The sequence below is a fragment of the Boeremia exigua genome (genome assembly GCF_020726555.1).
Source record: "Boeremia exigua strain MPI-SDFR-AT-0100 chromosome Unknown C7974scaffold_1, whole genome shotgun sequence".
Classification (NCBI taxonomy): domain Eukaryota; kingdom Fungi; phylum Ascomycota; class Dothideomycetes; order Pleosporales; family Didymellaceae; genus Boeremia; species Boeremia exigua.
In genome coordinates this window covers 939,811-960,361 of record NW_025763518.1, presented here as the reverse complement: position 1 = coordinate 960,361, position 20,551 = coordinate 939,811, and the positions used below count along the sequence as shown (strand labels likewise).

The 20,551-nt window shown below is 54.0% G+C and overlaps 7 protein-coding genes across 7 annotated transcripts; 5 read left to right on the top strand and 2 right to left on the bottom strand.

Moving 5' to 3' along the window:
* Window positions 1-360: 360 nt before the first annotated feature.
* C7974DRAFT_348185 (Pyoverdine/dityrosine biosynthesis protein-domain-containing protein) lies at window positions 361-2,701 on the top strand (the record flags this gene model as incomplete). The annotated part of the gene is made up of 3 exons (XM_046139407.1): window positions 361-531; window positions 712-1,150; window positions 1,201-2,701. The coding sequence occupies 3 exons, from the start codon at window positions 361-363 to the stop codon at window positions 2,451-2,453; spliced, it is 1,863 nt and encodes a 620-aa protein (XP_046002571.1). The 3' UTR covers window positions 2,454-2,701.
* A 615-nt stretch (window positions 2,702-3,316) lies between these two features.
* On the top strand, window positions 3,317-4,137 carry C7974DRAFT_371017 (class I glutamine amidotransferase-like protein; the record flags this gene model as incomplete). The annotated part of the gene is made up of 2 exons (XM_046139994.1): window positions 3,317-3,386; window positions 3,446-4,137. The coding sequence occupies 2 exons, from the start codon at window positions 3,317-3,319 to the stop codon at window positions 4,135-4,137; spliced, it is 762 nt and encodes a 253-aa protein (XP_046002570.1).
* A 1,097-nt stretch (window positions 4,138-5,234) lies between these two features.
* C7974DRAFT_299378 (Ctr copper transporter family-domain-containing protein) lies at window positions 5,235-6,026 on the top strand (the record flags this gene model as incomplete). Its single annotated transcript, XM_046137742.1, has 3 exons — window positions 5,235-5,366; window positions 5,419-5,449; window positions 5,557-6,026. 3 exons carry the CDS (start codon window positions 5,235-5,237, stop codon window positions 6,024-6,026), a joined length of 633 nt encoding a protein of 210 aa, XP_046002569.1.
* An 831-nt stretch (window positions 6,027-6,857) lies between these two features.
* Window positions 6,858-8,720, bottom strand: C7974DRAFT_467578 (uncharacterized protein; the record flags this gene model as incomplete). Its single annotated transcript, XM_046146367.1, has 2 exons — window positions 6,858-8,116; window positions 8,193-8,720. The coding sequence occupies 2 exons, from the start codon at window positions 8,718-8,720 to the stop codon at window positions 7,229-7,231; spliced, it is 1,416 nt and encodes a 471-aa protein (XP_046002568.1). The 3' UTR covers window positions 6,858-7,228.
* Window positions 8,721-14,084: 5,364 nt separating this feature from the next.
* C7974DRAFT_7092 (RNA binding protein-like protein) lies at window positions 14,085-16,105 on the top strand. The gene has a single exon (XM_046147129.1). It carries the CDS (start codon window positions 14,241-14,243, stop codon window positions 15,975-15,977), a length of 1,737 nt encoding a protein of 578 aa, XP_046002567.1. The 5' UTR covers window positions 14,085-14,240; the 3' UTR covers window positions 15,978-16,105.
* Window positions 16,106-17,591: 1,486 nt separating this feature from the next.
* C7974DRAFT_7075 (eukaryotic mitochondrial regulator protein-domain-containing protein) lies at window positions 17,592-19,328 on the top strand. The gene is made up of 2 exons (XM_046147120.1): window positions 17,592-18,378; window positions 18,568-19,328. The coding sequence occupies exons 1-2, from the start codon at window positions 17,704-17,706 to the stop codon at window positions 19,129-19,131; spliced, it is 1,239 nt and encodes a 412-aa protein (XP_046002566.1). The 5' UTR covers window positions 17,592-17,703; the 3' UTR covers window positions 19,132-19,328.
* A 208-nt stretch (window positions 19,329-19,536) lies between these two features.
* Window positions 19,537-20,205, bottom strand: C7974DRAFT_429818 (uncharacterized protein; the record flags this gene model as incomplete). The annotated part of the gene is made up of 2 exons (XM_046144660.1): window positions 19,537-20,052; window positions 20,197-20,205. 2 exons carry the CDS (start codon window positions 20,203-20,205, stop codon window positions 19,537-19,539), a joined length of 525 nt encoding a protein of 174 aa, XP_046002565.1.
* Window positions 20,206-20,551: the final 346 nt, after the last annotated feature.

Below are 20,551 nucleotides of genomic sequence, written 5' to 3'. Positions count from 1 at the left end.
ACCAGGGACCGTGCTGGAGACCAGTCCAATTGGCTCATCGATGTGTAGCGAGATGAGCAAGGTTAGGAATAGTAACGTAAGTCGGTGTGCGGCGGCAGCGCCGTCTGCCCACAGCTGTGTGGCTGTCATGGGTCCATCCGCAGCCTGTTGGACAATGCCCGATTCGCTGAGCCTCTTTGTGAAGCTAAGACAACAACACGTCAAGGCTCTTTCATATAAGGAGACCCGTTTGATAGACCAGGGGACCATCAGTTCAAGCCTGCTATCTCATCAGCGTACACTCCATTAATATCTTTCCTCTCCCAGCCTTTGTACCTTTCTTTTGTTTCTTCATAGTTCCAGATTAGTGAACTCCTCACAATGGCTCCCTTCAACAAAGGTGTTTCCACATATCATTGCATCCAAGGCCTCTACTGGAGAGAATCCAATGGCGAGCTCTTAGCTGTCGAAGGCAGCAATTCGAAGTCGCTTCCGGAAGCATGGCCACAGTTGAAGGCGGAGATTTGTTCTGCGGATGCGTCATGGACCCAGGTTCAACTGCCGTCAGGCAAAGAAATCAAGAGCATGCAGATCACCGCCGACATCCCCGCACTACTGCAGATTAAGTCCAACTTCCCTCCATCTTACGAGAAGGAAAGCCTTCACACATTAGTCGCCGAGGTCAAGCACGAGAATGGTCGCATTCTCGGGATGGTTACATCGAAACCAAAGTCACTTGCTTCAGACAACTTCAGCATCTGGGCAGAACGGTTTATCCTCCTCGAAACTCACTTCCAGCCCTTCAGCAACATATCAGATTCATCTACACCATGGGCAGCGAAGAACCGCGCTGTCTGTGATACAATCGCGGAGATCTTCGAGCGCAAACTCAAGAATCTTTCTAAAGACGATCAGTGGGACATCTGCGGGCGTGAAGGCTTCCTCAACCGGGTGTATGGTTTTGTCGACAAGAACCTTCCAATCCTTCTGGCATTGCCTGCTTTTCCGTGCAAGTCGCCTAATCCCAACAAAGCTGGCGGTATTATGCCGGATCTTGCAGAGAATATCGCATTAGACGTACTTTACGATTTCATCAAGGAAGTAAACGCCGTGTACGAGCCAGGAGCGACTATGTGGATTATCAACGATGGACACGTCTTTTCCGACTGCAGTAAGTATCCAAATAAAGCGACGTATCCATCATCATCTGATCCGTTACAGTTGGTGTTGACGACGAGATGATTGACACATACGATGCCTGCATGGCCGAAATTTACAAGGAGCGTTTCCCTAACCAGACTGCACCTGTTCAAGCAATGGACTTTAAGGGCTTGAAAAACATCTTCAACGCCAACTCTGAGGGCTTCCAGAGCTTGAAGAAAGTTGTCGGTAACTCGCATAAAATGCCACACCCAGTCAAGACAAAGATGACGGGTGAAGCGGAGCTGTGCAGAATGCTCATGCTGGGTATTGGTGGTGCTGATCGTGCTTATATCCGCTCGCTCATTGAACAGCAAGAGCCAGATACGCTCGGATTGTACCGCGGCCAGACCCGGTTCATGCTCGAAGATCTTGCCGACGTTCCTTCGGTCAAATCCCTCAGTGGCAAGCAGAAGAAGAAGACTGCCGCCCTTGTAGCCGAGGAAATGATCTCTCGGAACCAGGGGTACTCGAACCTAGTTGAGCTTTTGTTGCCAAACTACGTTCGTTTGTCAATCCACGCTCACAACAACAAAGGCCCTAAGTTCGCCATCCGCTTGCTCCCTAAGCATATGGTCCGTCCTATCGACAGTCTTGAGAATCGCCTGGAGCCTGTAGCCGCATATGAGTTTCAAATTCCGACACCTTGGCACAACTGCATGATCAAGGTAGAGGGTGACGACTTCATTTATCTTGCTCGTTCCGCTGTTGCTAAGAAGGCTTTGGCGAGCTCCGAGTACACAGGCTCCTGGATCAATGGACCCGATGGCTCGTATTACAGCTTGAAGCGTGCTGCAGCTCGTCTGCCCACCCCTGCAAAGCTGATCATCCCTCAACTGGCAGTCGAAAAAGTTACCATCTTCGACGAGAAGAAGGGGCCTATTGTGGTCGTCTCTCCAATGGCAGAGAAGCTACGCCCGATTGTCATCTGCTCTCCAGTTGTTGGAAGGAAAAGTCCCATTGTCGTCACAAACCCAACAGATGGCGGGAGACCAATTGTTATCTGCTCACCACAGGCAAGGAGGAATATTTCCTCTCTGTGGTCACCTGTGCTGCAGAAAGTCCGCAACCCTGTTGGCTCTCCTATCGTTCGTACCAAGACTTCCATCGCGATTTGCTCTCCTGTCACCGAGAAGAACGGCGCACAGACGCCTATCGAGTCTCGCCCCTTCAAGCGTGTTGACTCGCATTGGGTCCGTCCAGGAGAGCAGACCAGCAGGCTACGCTCCTTCATTCAAGCAAATCTTCCTCAGCTTCGATCCCAGGCAGTGTAGCGGCTTTTTCTTATCTACAACATCTCGCATGCTTTTCAAGTTGGATTCTCTGTTCACTATGTTTGATTTCAGCGAATACCTAGGGAGCTACTTAGATAGTATGCTTTGGCATTTGCACTGGCGTTCTTTGAGGTCTTCCTTTTCAATATATCATTTAGTAGGGGCGGTCGTAGCTTGCAGTTCAGTAGCACGACATCGTTTAATCATTACTAGCTTTTCTGAACCTTTGTACATCTGTGGTGCAACATAATTGATGACAGAATACGCGACGGTTGTAGTGTTTGATGATCAACACCTTTAACGGGTTTAGGCCCCACTTCACGCCCGTCGTCGGAACCTGCTTCTCATCCTGTGACTCCGATTTTCACGTTTAAGGGAAAACAACAGATAAGCGACCTTCAAGCTGACCAACTTCAACAACTCTAGTCAAGTCTTACCTATATTGTAGGCATAAAAGTATTCTCTGGAGTTAATTATAATATCCGCAACTTTGCTGTGGTGTGGTAGGATACTCAGCTCACATCATCAGTCTGCCCTTCATCCTGCAACATACCTAGGTAAGGGTCCGCTTACGCTGCACATCTTATGGAGACCAACAAACGAGCATCTGTTAGCATGTATGGCGCATACGACAGCAAAAATGAATTACCTCGTATGCAGCTCGAATCATTGCCGGCTGGCGATCGGTTTCTGTGGCCAATAGGCTGTTTCCTTCTCCGCCATGCTTACGGAGACCCTCAACCCACATATTAGTCAATAAGGAACAGCGGGATCTTAATTCAAGAGCGCAATCAATGGAATATAAAGGGCTTCGATGATCGCCTGGCTATGCTCTTCCCTCTTTATTTCTGCATACCGTTACAATGAGACTCCTCGATGTCTTCAAAGGACTCGTTCCTACCATCATTTTCCAACTCTACGGATCTGTATCAGGTAAGCATATGCCGGACTTGCCTAACAGTAATGATTACCAAATACTGAATTCGTGTTAGCTACCAATTCGACTCTGCCCCGCACGTATGGCATTGTGCTCTTCCGCATGTTTGACGTGCTGGATGTTCACGGCCCCATAGAGATTCTTCAGTTCTTAAGCGGGATCTACAAGATCGATATCGCCTTGATTGCTGAGACCATGGATGCGGTCACCTCAGAACCATCGCTGGCCGCGATGAACCCATTCAACTCTTCCGTCTACCCTGTGCTTCCCCCAACACACACATTCGAAACGGCGCCAGAGCTAGATGTTTTGATCCTTGCTGGCGGCCCTGGCTGGCGCAACCCTACGCTGAATGCTACCTTGGACTATATTGCAAGGACAGCACCCAACGTCAAACAGGTTCTTACGATCTGCACTGGCTCGGCTCTGGCTGCAAGGGCCGGTATAATGAAAGGCAGGAAGGCAACTACCAACAAGACGTCTTGGCCTAATGCCGTGAAGGCAGGTCTCAACACGACTTGGGTGCCTCGTGCGCGCTGGGTTGAGGACGAGTCCACCTTCCCTCCCATATGGAGCTCTTCAGGAGTGGTGGCGGGCATCGATCTCATGCTGCACTGGGTTGGGCAGACTTATAGCGAAGAGAACGCAACATTCATCGCAAATATTCTGGAGCACCAAAGAATCATGGATCCGAGCTTTGATCCTTTCGCTAGGAACGAGACAGAGGTTGGTCAAAACACCCCTTGATCATGAGCTCGTTGTATTACAGAAGTGAAGCAGCCACTCGGGCTGTGCCCGGACAAACATTTGCTTCGTGTAACCGGGCCTCAGCATGACCACGTGGATCGTACTTATCTGGAGTTAGGAAACAATACACGTCAAGAGGAATACAAGTGCCTGAAGATGATAGCCGCTACCATCAACAGATTTTGGATAACGCCTCCCTCGCCGCGATACTGTTCAGATAGTTCCTGTCACGAAATCCTTGCACGCACTTCGGGGATCACATCCTTGTCGCACACACTTTCAGGGGTCTTTGCTCGGTGCTTACAGAACGGGAGGCTCCATTTATCGCACGTTGTGCAATCTGCAGGTCACCCGAAGCAACCCATCACATCACCGCAGCAGTTCTTGTCTATGTGCACTGCATCACCGCACTCGTAGTGCACCTGAGACCTCTCGAACGCCTTTTGGTGGTGAGATGTTCCGATAACCGTCTGTCTCGTGGCGTCGAAAACGCGCAAATGCCCTCGAAAAGTGGGGCCCCCTTACCTGTGAAGGGAAGGCGCGTTGCCGGCCAAGCATCTCACATCCCTCGCGGTCAATCATGTTGTGTATTTTATGTGGATATCTGGTGAGTTGGAAAATCAAACCTACATACAAATGATGGATGACACAGGGTCTTGGTGGTTGGGTGCCACCCGCTGCAGTGGCTCGCTGCTGAGAGGGTTTGCGCGCCTATCATGCAGGTAAAGACTCTGCTCCTGGCTTATAAGAGGGTCAGGCCTTCGACACTATTTCCTTTCGATCCGATTCAAGAGTATTCATTCAATCATATTGCCCAGGGTCTGAGAATAGTTGAGTGTGTAACGCCTGGGCCAATCCTGCATCAACGCGTCGCTCCTACCAACTTTCACCCTTCGCAAGTTACTTGGGTAATTAAACAACTTGCTCAAAACTTGCTCGTCTCATCTTTACCGACAATTTTACGACTTCAATCGCTACCAACTTTCTCTACTCATTACAGAACCCATCAACCCATCTACCAATCGCTCACTCGAGTCGCGGGCATTCAAATCACAATCATGGACCACAGTATGATGGCAACAGTCACGTCCGCAGCCATGACTGGAATGTCCGGCATGGCAGGCATGGCCTCAAGTGTGACAGGTAGTGCCGCAATGGCATCCGAGACCGCGATGTCACACGGCGACAGCTCAGAAGGCATGGACATGATGGGTGGTTGCAAGATCAGCGTATGAGCGGTCTTCTCAATGATCTGACAAATTAGACTGACATATTGGGTAGATGCTGTGGAACTGGTACACCGTTGATACCTGTAAGAACCCTGCTCTCCTAATCCAGAGGCCGATCTAGCTCAGTCTACAAGCAATGGCTTGATCATGCTCTCCAAATTGAGGGAATCAAAAGCTGACATAGCATCAGGCTTCATCGCCACGTCATGGCACAACACATCCAAGGGCATGTTCGCCGGATCATGCATCGGTGTTATCCTCCTCGTCATCACTCTTGAAGCCCTCCGACGTGCCGGCAAAGAGTATGACCGCTACATCGTGAACCAATACTTGGCCACGCATGTCCACTCAGCTACAGTCGCTTCATCCGCTTCGTCAGACAACAGCAAGACTCCAGCGACCAATGCAAGTCCCTCTCCAACAGTTCAGAACTTCCGCCCAAGCGTTCTCCAGCAAGCCGTCCGCGCGCTCCTCCACATGCTGCAGTTCGCAGTAGCATATTTCGTCATGTTGCTGGCCATGTACTACAACGGATACATCATCATTTGCATCTTCATCGGCGCGTATATTGGTTACTTCATCTGTGGCTGGGAGAGCTTCAATGTGGGCAGAGGCGGTCAAGATCGCATGCAGGAGAATGCGACCGTTTGCTGCGGCTAGTTGGGCAGTGACGAGACCGGGCATAAGTGTGGCCGAGGAAGGCGGGCATGACGTTCAGTAGCAGGAAAGGATATTGCTTTTGGTTCCCAGTTAAGGGACAGGTCTGAGCACAGTCTCTCTGACATAATGAGTAATGGCATGAATGTTCTTGAGCACAACTCGAAATCCGTCACAAGTCACATTTTCAACACTCTTGATATAATCGTTCAATTTGTAGCTTCGACTCGATGGCCGCTTGGTATCTCAGACTAAACACAACGCCCCCTCTTCATCACACACCCGTTCACACTAGGCATATTACTGCCTACGCTGACTGATAGAAGTCGAGCTTGTGTGGTAATCCTCGACGTAGTCCAGAGACTTAGTTCTTCTTCTACACAATATTAGCTTATGTTCGCAGCAAGCCCGAGTCGCAGGGAAGACATACGGGGCAGTTGTCGCAAGTGCAGTCCTTGCCGCAGTTGCAGGTGCTCTGGCCGGAGCAACCGCAGTTGCCGTTGTTGACGAGGGAGAAGACGGTGGTCTGCATTGTGATTGATTGGGGTAGAGGATCGGAAGATCGGAAGTGATGATGTAGTAGAATTGGTTGTGATTGAAGTTGCTTGATGTGATGCCCTCTGAAGGTTGTAGATGTGACACTCTTATATACAGCCTGCGCGACTTGTGCGGTTTGCCCCATTGTCGATCCACCGCGCTTGCATGCATCCCCGTCCGACGGCGAGGCGTGTTGCAAGAACAGCATCGATAATGCTTATCAGCGCTTCTAGCCTACCATGAAAAAAGTTTGATACGGGTTCGGTAGTGCGTGTGAGGTATGTGATTGGGTGCGCCCCACCTGCGGTGTTTGTGCGGATGAGGCTAATGCTCGGATGGGGACTGTGCGCCGCGAAAAGTGGGTTGAGGGTTTTGTGCGGAGTGGAATGCCAAGAGCCAGGATTGGGTGCGGCGGAGAAACGGTCATGCGTTGGTCGTCACGGTGGCTTCATCAGGACTCGGAACGCTGATGTGTGCAGTATACTGGTGGGAGGTGATAATCGATGGGCTGAGGGGGGTCACACGGACGATTCTGCAGTGCCCAGGTGCACTTCACAACATCGGATGAGGGAACTGCACTCGGTGCACGTCAGAGACTCAATTACAGTGCTGTGTTGACCTATCTAAATTCGTGTCGCTCCCCGCTATGCTCGCCTGCAAGTCCCTCCCTACGCATGGAGACAATCGAGCCATTCGATCACGCGGAGTATGTCGAGATCGTACTCGTTCCACTCCGCCTTCCAATCTTGCACTCGGCCCTCGACAGACATATAGATACCCATCTCAAACATGATACCGGTGGCGCGGTGGCCGTGGTTGACGAAACAAAACTCGGCGTAATCGTCGCCATGAGGACCCTGACAATGGACAGTGATTTTCTCCAAGTAGGGAAATTGTTCCTGGACTGTTTCGACGCGAGTGAGCCAATCATACAGGTGTATCTGTGGGCAGTCAATTTGCAGACTTTTAAGCGACGCGGGCAGGATAGTCGCAGGCGATGGGAGGGTGTCTACAGACGAGGATGTTCGCCCCAACAAGCACTGATAGGGTACCACCAGGTTCTTGAGTGCTTTGAATTGCTGAAAGCCAGGACCGGGGTGGACTTCGAGGAGGAAATTGTTGGACTCGATATCGTGGACTCCATCGTCATCGTACACGCCTATGTCGAGCTTTATCAGATGAGCAGCGACTACATTGATCCTGTTGATCAAGGTAGTGTAGTTGAGCTCGGTGCCCTGGAAACCAAGAGTTTGAGCGAAACGCATGCTATCAACCTCGAGGTCGTAAACCCTCACTTCGAGTTCCTCCAGCGAAGGAAAGTGAGCGAGGAATGGTGAGAAAGTAGCGTAATTCAGGCTGTTTTCTTGCAATATTTCCAAGCGAGCCATGATGCTGAGAGTCTTGAGACTGGTATTGACTTCGTTCACCGCACCATCATGCAAGATGACACATGGACGCGTCAGGCGCAACGTTTGAAGGCATGGCAATTTGGCTAGGACCCAGTGGAACTCAGCGCCAGCGAACTCGAGGTAAGTCAACTTCTGAAGTCCTGGATGCTGAAAGGAATGAGCAGTTGCATGGTCGAAAGTAGGCAACAACTTGCCGAGTGGGTGAGGTGCCATAGACTTCTACCCAGCTCTGCGTTGTAGACTGGCGGAGAGCTACGCACAAACGATCGACATTTGTTAAGTGCTGCAGTAGTATCTGTCCTCCAATGAAGATTTGATTTAGTGAAACCTTGGCGGCAGACGACAAGACTCTGTCACCTGCAAATAGTGTGGAGGTGTCTGTGTCAACGATGACGTCCTTATTGAAGAGCTGGATTTGGACTTCTTTGACTGCCCTTGCAATGTCCGGCCGCCGGGTTAGGGTACGATGCAGAGACCATGTAGCATCTTTCCAATGTAGAAATGCAGTCCTTTCGTAATCGATGTTAATAACGGCGTATAGGCGTTTCTCTGCTACATCACGTAGTACCCAGCCTATGCGTGCAACAACGGGTAGATCGCGACTCGGAACGAACTCAACGATGCTTCCAAGCAGCTCCCGAGGGAGTCTACCGAGATGACTGTGTGCGAAGGCTGTTGTGTTCCACGAGATATCGATAGCATCGAGCTCAGTAAGCCAAGGCATGACTGTAGCTCCTGTGCTCTCGGTCATGATGCGCGTCGTACGTGTGCGAAAGTCGAGACTGGAGGTTGTTGTTCTGAAGGAGGGAAGGGAGGTTTGGCTGGGCTCAGGTACTTTTTTGCAAACGGGCGTTTGACAGACGAACGATTTTTCACCTTCACTCTGAGTAAACACAGGGCAAAAATAAACACAAACGGTCGCGAACTGAAATAAACAAGACTTCCTGTACACTCAAACGGAGATAGTGAAAAAGTCATTTGGCCCGCGTCAAGGCCTGGGAACGAACTGCTACAGCCTGGAGCGGATGCTTACAATGCTTCGCTGAAATTGAGCCACAGCTACTCATATCTGGATGTCTATCGTGGTGTTGCCAGATCCTCGACCAGTAGCAGGCTTTCCAAAGTGCCTAATCTTGATTGTGTTTGATGAAAGGTGTTCACGTTAGATCTACTACTCACTCTGTAGTGCTCAGCCTCTCAAGGGCCATGGTTGGACCTGCGGAGCATGAGCTCTGATATACAATCAAAGAACGTCGAACCAGCAGCCACTTGGCACATTTGTAGGATCGAACTCACATTTATTGCAGCCATTACGCTACAGAACTACAATTGGATAACTCCTTCCATCCTAGCAAGAAAGTACTTTCTTGCCTGGTGCTGTATCGTGACAAGTGGCTGATCGGATGTGCCTGGGTGCAGTGCCGTAAAATAGTTTCTGGGTTGGTGCGCTTGGAGGTTTGAGGACAGCCTCCAGCGTTTTTGGGTCAAGAAATAGCCGCACAGGCTCAGTCCGTAGGAGCAGTGTCTGTCAGTGGTTGTCATAGTGCTAAGCTGACATGATGAAGCCGAGTACTTTATTGATTTGATGATCTGGGAATATCCTCCGCCTTTGGTCCGGTTTCCACAGTCCAGTGTTCGTCCCATCGCTACTGCTTCAAGGGGTCAGGCAAGGGGAGCGGATATCCACTGGGAGCTGGCATGTAGACTTATCAAGCGTTGCAGCTAGTGTATTGATGTTAGGCCGTCCTGAGCAGGTGTGTTGGGCTCCGTTTCCAATGGCTATATAGACCCCTTGTGGTCTGTACAATGCGCCCTTGCCCCCTATGGCGCCGCGCTTACACCGCCCGGTAACGGTCGAATCCTAGCTCACGGGTGCTCGAGGAAAGTTTGTACAATCTGCAAAGTTGACAGGTTGGTCCTGAGGTTCTGGTTCGCAGCAATCCACGCCGCGTCGGCACCATACCTCGTATATCAGCCCAACGTATCACCCTGGTGTGAAGAGGAAATGACCTGGGACAATGCCTGCCTAGCTTCGATTGTTTTTTTACCTTTGTAGCTCGAGAGAAGACTGTGCCGCATCTATGCGGCGTCTCGATCTTGGAGTTGCGATCTGTTACGATGCCGGTTATATCATTTGTTAGCTCATGGCCTTGTAAATAACGGCGCCCAATCAGATGGTCCAAAGCAACGCTGCTTTGTTCAATGTGATCAGCGTACGAGCCACTAACAATCACTCGTCCCGATAACAATTGACTCATAATCCCCCTCTAACCTTACAGAGTTCCACGTTAACTCAGCTCTGCGCTTACGCGGTGTGGTGAAGTTTGGGTTCGCGCTTCCCCGCCATGGCGTGCTGACTACGAGCTTGCCCGTCAACGGTCCCCTGGCGAGACTATACGCACTGACTCTTAATCGATGCTGCATGCAGCGCGTGAGCTCGGAGCCTCGGTGATTTTCCAACCAGCTCACGGGGTCAGGAATGCGGTTCGAACGAGTCGAGCATTGCCACACTTCTCATTGATTGTAGTCAAGCTGTGTGACGCACTGGCAAGGCGTGCGATGCAGAAGAGCTGGAATGAATGGGATACCGATCAAGTTTTTTTCGATGATGGATTGAACCCCTCTGTGAGACTTGGAGGTTGAGTTTGGGAGGAGCTACTTTGGAGAGGAAGCTTGACACCAGTGCCTCGCCTCGGAAGGAGCTCCGTCCAGCGATCAGCAAGGGGATCCAACATCGCGAGCAGGGTTTGCAGGTGTTGTCTGCGTGCGTAGCCCGTTGACCGGTCGCGTTAGGACTACTCTATAAGGCAGAGCTAGTGTATACAGAAGGATGTTTCCGATCAATTATCCTAGTGAGCGATTGCCCATCCTTAGCTAATAACATTATGCCTTGAGCTGCCGAGGTTTCAGGATCATAAGCGCGAGATCGTGAGCATAAACCAACGCCGCCCTGGTTGTAAGCGAGGGTTCTCGGCGAGTGTGGCCGCTGAGTATGTGATCATCCATGGTCCACGTTGATATAACGAGTGCTCTGAAACATGTGGAACGCTGCATCTCTTCCGGGCCGAGCCTAGGAATGAGGTCCGTCTTGAGTCTGCTGCTGTCTCCGTGGGCCACCGCTCTCGGCACTTTCATGTGTTTACAAGTGGTCAATGATAGGATGGGATGATGCTGTACCAGGAACGCTGTCTGATGTGTGCTTGGCGGGTGGTGAGAAGATGTGGCGGCCAGATATGCACGGCAGGCTGAAGCTGGCAAAACATGCGTAATGGAAGCATGTCCATTTGATGTATTGATCCATAAAAGCAACCCTGCTGACGATCATGAGGATAAAGGACGTTACTGCGTGTAATGTGCATGGACACAACATCCACAGTAGGTAACTGTGCGTGTTTGGTGCGTGCAAATCGGACTCAAAAACAGTCTATCCAGCCAGCAGCCATGTGATAGGCACGCTATCCAGCTGTAAAGCGTATCTCTTATCGTATGCTGATGAAGGACACCTTGAATGCTCTCTATCTTATGACGCAGTCGACACGAAGATAGGCTCGGCCTAGCATGTGATGATAACGTGGGTCATTGGATTGTCCCTTCCAGATCTGACCTTGAGCAAAAGCGGCAGTACCAAAAGTCACGAAAAACAATACTTGGAGCATCACAACCGAAAAGGAGTCAGCTGCGCCGCGAGTACCAGATTTGACCGGCCAGGCTGAAGGCTGACTCAAGTCGTGGTTGCACCAGAAGCGTGTCTATGTTCATTGTCGTGGTCCTTGTGTAGTCAGTGTTGGAACACGTTGGCCTGTAAGCACACACGTCAAGGGAAGCGTTTATGCTGAGCGCGTCATCTGTACATTCCTAACGGGGAGGCGGTCTTGCTGATGTTGTTGTCCAACGTCAAAAGGCTGCTCGGTTCGGGTACACAGGCGTGATTGGACTGTATAGAGGAGATGATGGGGCTTTTAGGTAGTAGGTGGGACCACGTGGCGGAGTCTCATAGACGCTATATGGATGGACTCATATAGTCATACAAAAAGTGTGCCTCTTCTTTGGGAGTGGTGCCTCCTCTTGTACGACTTGCCGGTAGGGTACCTGCTGCGTGATGGCCAGGTGAGCGTGTATGGCGCGCTAAGCGTGGACGCCAGCAACCTGGGTTCTTGCGAACAGCGTGCTGTGAGAGGGCCGTGCACACGCGGGCTGCACTGGGTTTGTCGACATTACAGCGGCGGGTGAGGCAGCACACTTTGGTTTTGCGGAGGGCCGGAAGCGGCTGTGGTTTCGGCATACCGAGGCGAGGAGGTGCCGTGATTGGCGGACAGCGGCCCCGCCTGCATCGGGGCCATGGTTTGGCCACAGACGCGACTTGTGAAGTCGCAGGCGCACTGGGAGGGCTGTCTGGGCGGGCGCGACTGCCCCGCAGCAGTTGTCTTCAGATGCAAATGCAGCAGACAATGCAGCAGGCTGCAAGTATCGAAGCTTGTGTGCGCCTGCAGCGAGTGGCCGTGAACACCGGTTCGAGTCGCGACGGACATCACTGGGGCGTCCCACACCCAGGACGCAGGAAGGCGGATCTCGTCCCAACCAGGCCCGCGACTGTGATTCGCCGTTCGCATCCCGGCACTTGAGCGCCAGAGGGCTGGTTAGCAGGCCACAAAAGCGGCCATGGCCAGCTTCCCACAGACGCGGTGAGCCGTCGCTGCGCTAGCAGGTGCGCGAGGGCTCCTGTGGACTCGGAGCAGGACCGATTGCCTGTGATGTTCGTTGAGTGCCCGCAAACGCCGCTTGCGATAGCCTGAAAGCTTTCTGGGCGGGCTGCGTGCATGGACCGGGGTGCGGTGACTGCAGCGCACAGCGGGGCTTCTGCGCGTGTGCGAGTGGTGAGCGGCGCAGAGCCTCCTCAGCAGAGCAGGCGGCAGGCGGGCGGCAGCAGCACACCGAGCACAGGCAGCACAGGCAGCACCGCGCCGGCGTGCAGCGCAAGGGCGACGGGCGATAGCAGCGGCATGTCGTGCGAAGAAGCAACGACAGGTGCGCGGCACCCCACGCGCAGCGCTGCAGCGTCGCCGGACGCGCAGGCAGGGCGCAGGTGGGCGCGCCAGTGCAGGGCGGCCTCGACGGCGCAGCGTGCCCAAGATCGCTGAGCACGGCGGCAGCGGGAGGCCAGCCTGGCAGGGTGGAGGGCAGCGGCCATGCTTTAGCTGGCGTTGATATGGCCGAGCGCGCCCTGCCGCGCAGCCCTCGAGCGTCGCAGTCGCAGACCGAGGGCACAGAGGCCCGTCGCGCGTGGAGGGTGCGACGCACGCGTCGAGCAGGCGCGCGGCCAGCGTGCAGCGCGCAGCTCGCAGGGCCGTCGCCACCGTCGCCGGGCGCACATCACGACGTCGGGCGCGGTACCTGTGTGCTGTGCGACGGCGGCCTGCGAGCGCTGGCCTGCTTGGAGCGCACGGCCGAACCAGCCTAGCCCGCCGTGGCCGCGGCGTCGCGGTGCTGTCCAAGGGTGCCGGCTCCCACAGCACCAGTCCCAACGCGCGCGCCCATGGCCCATGGGTGCGCTTTTAGCAAGAGCGCCCACACCCTCCTGCCCTCCTGCATCGTGCCGTTCCTCCCTCCCTCGCCCTCTGTCAGATTGTCAGATGCTGCCAGCCTTTGCCCACTGCCGCGCGGAGAAGTAGCCCCCCGTCTGCCCTCTGCCACTGCCACACTGCCACGCTGCCGCCCCCCCCAACGCTTCCACCCGCCGTTGCAGCCCTCGTTGCCGGCGCATTCCTCGCCCGCGCACGCTAGCGCCGCTCCAACTTTCGTTTTCCACCACCGCGTCTGGTCTCATATCAGCCCGAACCCCCCAGGCTCAGCCGTCGCATTGCTCGCCCCCCCAGCCGGCCCCGTCACCCAGCGACCTCCCGCACGCCCGCACGCCCGCATCCTCTCCAGCAGCCGCGCGCCCGAGCTCACTGTGCCCTGACCACGTCTGCACCCGTCATTGTTGCTGCACTGCGCCAATCGCTCCCCCACACGTGCGCCCGCGCCGCCGCGCCCGTTCGCGCCCGTCACCAGCCCGTCACCAGCCGCCTGTGCAGACCCACGTTTCGCTGCTGTTTTACCTCCAGGCACCACCCCTATCTGCATCCGACGCTGCCACCTCGCCATCTGAAACCTGACACTTCTGGATCGTCGCCGTCGACTCGCTGCATTGGTCTGCGCCGCCGCTGCGACTCGCCTCGACCGCCGCTCTTTGTCCCCGCCCCGCCACCATACCTCGACAACAAAGGAAGAAATGGCCGGTGGGCCTAGTCCGAGCAGCACCAGTCCTTCCAACCTCTCCAACAGCCCTTTTCTGCACGGCTCGCTGAGCAGCTCCAACTCATCGTCGCCACCGAAGCTGTTCGCCCAGAACACCATGACGGCAGACGTCTTCTCGTCCTCTCACACATACAACAACATGAACGGCGCTATTGGCGAGCGCCGGCCTGCCGAGCGCAACGGCCTCTCCATGCTCTCCTTCGGCGACATCGACTCCGCTTCCGACACCAAAACCCGACACGCCATCTTCTTGCGCAAACTTCCCAGCAACAGCGACAAGGAAGCTGTGCGCAACATCCTCCTCTTTGCCAAGGATCTCGTTGACTGCGAAATGGTGACCCAGACTCGATACGCCGAAGACAAGGGCTTTGCATCTGCCATTGCCTACTTCCAGACCTACGAGGGCGCAAAGGAGGCGCGTGATCTTCTCAATGGCAAGCGCAATGCCACCAAAGACGCAACTCTGATCATCGAGGTGCTGCCCGATAGTCTTGGCGGCGCCATTGGTTCGCGGCGCAATACCGTCGATAGCGGATCTGCGCGACATGGATCCATCGCGTCCTCCACCGGGATCGCCAACGCGACTTCGAACGGTCGTCAATCCTCGCGATACAATGGGACTTTCCAGAATATGGAGAAGATGTCCCCACCCAATGGAACTCCGGGTCTTGGCAACGGAGAGTTTGGAGTCTCCAACCTTTTCTCGCCGACGTCACCTGTACAAACCTCATTTGCAAGCCGCAATTTAGGCAAATCGGTTATCAATGACGAGGCTGACGACGACAATGATCTGCTCAACGAGTCCATTGGGTATGCTACTGGAGCGCCATCAGGACAATCCAACATGTCGCGCAGAGCAACGAACCCAAATCCGTCGATCCCAGTTTCTCGCTTCGCGTCCCTATCGCTGAACACGAACAGTGTCAATGGTATGGGCTCACCACCACTAAACAACTACACATCTCCTCGATCTGCGGCTACGATGCAGTCCCCTGGGCCGGCTCTTTCGGCAATGTCGCCCCACAACGTGCCGTCTGCTTTGAGCAACGGATCTAGCACGGGCTTTCAGCAGTACTCGTCGCACTTTGCTCGACCAACGTATCCTCCGGTCAATCCTGCCGACCAGAACCCACCCTGTAACACGCTCTATGTTGGCAACTTGCCCATGGACACGTCTGAGGATGAGCTCAAGGCTGTATTTTCTAAGCAACGTGGGTACAAGCGCCTATGTTTCCGCACAAAGCAGAATGGTCCCATGTGCTTTGTCGAGTTCGAGGACACATCATTCGCTACCAAGGCTCTGAACGAGCTGTACGGATACATGCTGCACAATAGCGTCAAGGGTGGAATTCGACTGAGTTTTTCCAAGAATCCTCTTGGTGTTCGCAGCGGACAGCACGCCAGCATGGGCTCGGCGTCATCCATCGCTCCGAGTACCCCCCTTTCCGGATTTGGCAGCGGCGTTGGAGCCCCTCCTGGCTTCTCGACGGCCACTGGACCACCACCCGGTCTATCCGCTCCACCAGGCCTTGCGAACCACTCGAACCAGTCACATGCAAGCGGCAACAACGGTTTCGGCATGTACGCCAACGGCGGGTTCGGTATGGGTCCAAACGAGATGTCCAGTGGCATGCGCCAACCCATGGCCACAGGTGGTAACGGCTTCGGAGGCATGAGCGGAAGCTACTCTGCCTACATGATGGGTCGTTAGAGGCGACGGTACCAGTGATGTCGCCGCCATGATTGATGAGGAGTTTGGGGGTGCATCGATCACTAAGCATACACGAGATGTATGCTGCATATTTGTTGCGTTATATCCTGTCACTTCGGTTACATTGCGAGGTGTTGAGTTGTTTGGGTTGAATCTGGTTTCATTTCTCATTTATGCAAGGGCATGGGTACAGGCGCGGAACTTCCTATAGGACTGTTGCGTCCTTTGGGCATGGACTTCCTTCCAGCATACAGCGATGATTCCCCCTTGTGCGTTTCTTAATTGGCTACACGGTTTGCACGGAGAGGCGTTCGAAGAGGCTGTATTCTTTGTTTTATCTCCATCCCATTCTACACAATCCGAGGACACTTGTTGTCGTCCAGAGCTGCTGCTTTCAGGTCGGGCACCAGGAGAGCAAATTGACTCGGCTGACATGAAGGACTCGTGTCGGTCCTTGACGGCGATTTTGGGACGCTTGTCTTCGTTGTGCGCAGACGATGCGGTCTCTTCGCCGTATATGGCCTGTCACCGTCTGGCGGGCTCGTCATTGGCAGGTCGTTCAAGCTTCTTTGTTGTGATCGTTTTCTCGCATTGATTTCTCTGAATATTTGTCCTTATACAATACTCGCATTGCAAGCTCGCCGCATATCAGGAGCTGGGCCATATCTGTCATTACATTTATCATCTGGATTTGGTAAGCATCTTCTTGGACTTCGGTCTCTGTTTCACGTTACAATGGTCTGTCGTTACTGCGTTGGCATTTTGCTTCACGCTGACCATTTTGGGTTGCCACAAGTGGCTGCGTAAAGCGGCATCCCCTACCACTACCTAATAAAAGTCATCGCGTCACGATCTTCGAATCCGAGTGTAAATGTGGAGTGATGTCCTGAAGTAATACCTCTTTATCGCAGCATACTATTCATGATAGAAACAGAGCTTACTGCACCCAGGCACGTCCAACCAGCCACTTAATACTTTGTAGGAACCCAACCATCATCGCAGCTAATAAGCTGCAGAAACTATGGAATAACTCACTCCATTCAAGCGTATACAGTCCGATAAGAAAGACCCCTGATGAGACTACTTATCGATCTTGCACCATACTGCATTTCGCCAAGTGGCTAATCGGACGTGCTTGGGAAGGTACAGTAGTTGAATGATCATCCGTACCCCTTGCATATGGCCGCGGGAAGGTGCAGCACGGAAAGATTGCGGGAGAGACTCGCCGATCTGCACTACCCTGTTGATCCTCCAGCTTGATAGATATCAACTCATGTTTATTATCTAAGAACAAATGTCTTTTTCTGGAAGAAAAGACGATAGGATGGCGCCGGAAATCTGCAAGATGACAGAAAAGAGGTGATTCACTGCACCTAGGCACGGCTTGGGTAGGCTCCAAACCAACTTTATCGTAGCCAATAAGCCGCAAAAGTACTACTGATCAATATCTGCACAGGTGCATATACTCTAACAAGGAAGTGCTCTCACAAGACCATTGATCTTTCACCAAGTGGCTGGTCGAACGTCCACCCTGTGAAAAGCAAACCACGTGATCGGGTCTTGGCAGGCTAGTTTGAAGCTAAGACCGTTGTAACTTTTCTGCATGCTAGAGAACGGAGCTTCGAACGACACACTGTCAGACCCGTACTCGTTGCCCGCGTCCCCGTCTTCCTCTCTTTCTCACACTGTGTCGACGTCAATGCAATAGCATTGGCCCACGTCGACGATGCCCCCTCGGATGCGCTCCTCTAGATTCTCGTCCCTTCCCCGGCCTTCTCCCAACCGAACCTCATCCGCACGTCAATCCATCGCACAAAATACTCAGACATCACGTCAGTTCTCACAAACACCATGCCATCAAGTCACATTACGGCGGCGGAAGTTCTACGCGTGGCTCAATGGCCCAGGGATGCAGCTGAAGGAGCCTCTTCCCGAGTCTACCAACTACCTTGGCGCCTATGACCAGAACGGTACCTTGGTCCGTGCCGGGCCAGAGTACCAGCGAGCATCAGCAAGATCCCGAGATGAGAGCAAAATTAAACTCAAAGAGTCTCGAGACGAAGCTGCAGCACCAACAGAAGAGACGACGACACCAGAGGGGCAAGAATCGTTAGAAAAGTTGGAGTCTGCGGCACGGGAAGAGGACGCTAAAAAGAAGGACGCGGAGCAGGATGGCTCGAAGCTTCCCCCGGAGACAGCAGAAGATCTCCGCCCATACCCCATGAATCCGTACTTCCGCAGCCAGCCTGTTTTGAGCGAAGAGTTGCGAGAAGCTATCTACCAGCGTGTGAAGCGTGATGGAGCAACAGTGTCGCTTGCCAGCGTCGAGTTCGGTGTCAGCAACGAGCGTGTTGGCGCTGTCGTACGTCTCAAGCAGATGGAGAAAGAGTGGATCGCACAGGTATGTCCTATTCCCTTCACTCGTTTACCTCCTCTCCACGACATGATGAGACATTATAAAATTCGATTAGTCTTTAAGACAACTACATGGTTACACAATGTAAACAGGAGCTCTGCTCCTGCTGAACGTCAGCTTCTACATCGCTTGCTTGCCAGTCATCTTTGGCGGCCTTTGCTGATCAAATCTCAGGGTAAAACTTTAGCAATTCCATACGCAAAGGCGCTTCTCGAAATGCTTCCCACAACACCGCACATCGATACGTCGGACCCCATGAACAAGGGCAAGAAACCCATCGTCCACGAACCCATCAACGACCTGATCGTGCATCCTGCCACTCGCCAACAGCTGTGGGTACCTGTCGCCGAATCGAGACAGTTTACACGTGAAGACGCGGGTAAGGCTTTCGATAACAGCCTACTCCCCGCGGATAAGCGCATTCCCCATCCTGAACTGGTGCTGGCGGAACGTGAACTCGCCTCTGGTCTTTCCTTTGAAGAGCGCCGCGGGCTTGCTGAGAAGCGTTTCGCGGAGGAGGTGGCAGAGAAGAAGCTTGAGGAACAGGCAAAGCAGGCGGAGCTTCAAGCACAGAAGGTCGTGCCGCAGCGAAGATGGGACTTTGTGTTCAAAGACATCAGCGTGGAAAGCGCTGGCCGTAACGGAAGGGACGCAAAGGGCGTTGGGTGGAGATATGGTCTCCCCCACCAGGACCGCAAGAAGGGACAAGTCAAGATTCCCACCAAGGTCGAAGCTTAAGCTTGTACTATATGTAACACTATTGTCTGTCTATACCACGTGTGACACACGGATGGCATGGGGAGCGCGGATTGCATTGGCCAAGGTGCCTGCATTTAGCATTTGAGCAATATACCTACGTTTTATGTTCACCCAACCATTTGGTTCGAGCGAGAGATTCTTCCAAGACGACCTTCTTTATGCAACAGCAGCCACTCGCCATACCGTTCTCCATCTGCGACCATCTGCCATGACTCTGTCTATGCAGTCTGACCGCGTGCCTTTCAAAGCATTGCCCTCAAAGCAGCACATGTTCCTACCTACGTCTTTTACGCTCCCAGTCTCAGCGATGGAGGGCACAAGCATGAATGCGGCGTGTTCAGCCCAGGTTGGCAACGAGCAGTGTCTTCAGACATGACGTCGACCTCATCTGTACGCGACCTTCTGGCCGCCCCTCTTCTCCATCTTTGCCTGCCTCTTGCTCTGCGCAGCCTCGGGCTGCGGCACACCGGCGGCATCTGTGTAGCCGGCGCCCCTGAAGCCCCTGTAGACGCCGTACAGCGAGTACACGCTGTACGCCGGCACAACAACCATGCCCCACCACATCCAGTCGCCAAACAGGGCGGCCAGCGCAATGCAGCCGTAGGTCCAGTATGTCACGTCCCACATGTACTCGGTCAGGCCGGGGGCGTCGAGGTCCTCGCCGGGGCGCTTGATGGAGCCATCGGCGAGCAGGGTGGGGCGCGAGAGGCGCTCGAATTGCAGGTTGATCAGGAGCTGCGGGGCGGAGAGGACGAGGTACAGGACCAGCGAGCGGCGGGTGAAGGAGGCGCGGAAGAGCAGGGCGCGGAGCAGCCAGAACAGGGTGTGGATGGCGAGGGTGAAGTAGAGGGTGGTGTTGAGGCGGCGGGTGTTGGCAGCGGCGAGCGTCTTGGTGGCTTTCTGGGGTTGTTAGTGCTGGTTGGAGAAGGTGTTTCAGTGGCGCTGGCCGCGATCAGGCATGCTGGAGCGGCGTGCATGGGTGCGCGGCGGCTGTGTGCGGTGAGAGAGACCACATTGCGCGGGGAGAGCGGAGCGGAGGCGTACCTGCGCCATGGCGGGCTGCGGCTGCGGCGAGGGACGCTGCTGGGGACGGGGCGCTGCTGGGAGCTCGGCGGGCGGCTGGCAATGGCTGTCGCGGTGCGGTGTGTGCGATGACGATGGCTGCGGGCAGTGGCAGGCATCCCGCAGGCAGCGAGCGCGGTGGTTGGGCCTGTGCGCCGACTCGCCTTTGCGTACACAACACGCGCGAGCACTGCACCACGCCTGTCTCGCGCAGAACAACACCGCGCACTCCTCCCAGCCCCGCTGCAGCAGTCGAGCCCTTGGCTGCTTCCTATTATGTCCCCGTGAGGCCACGCCCGCCTTTACCTCTGCTGCGCCCGCTGTGTTTGCCAATTCG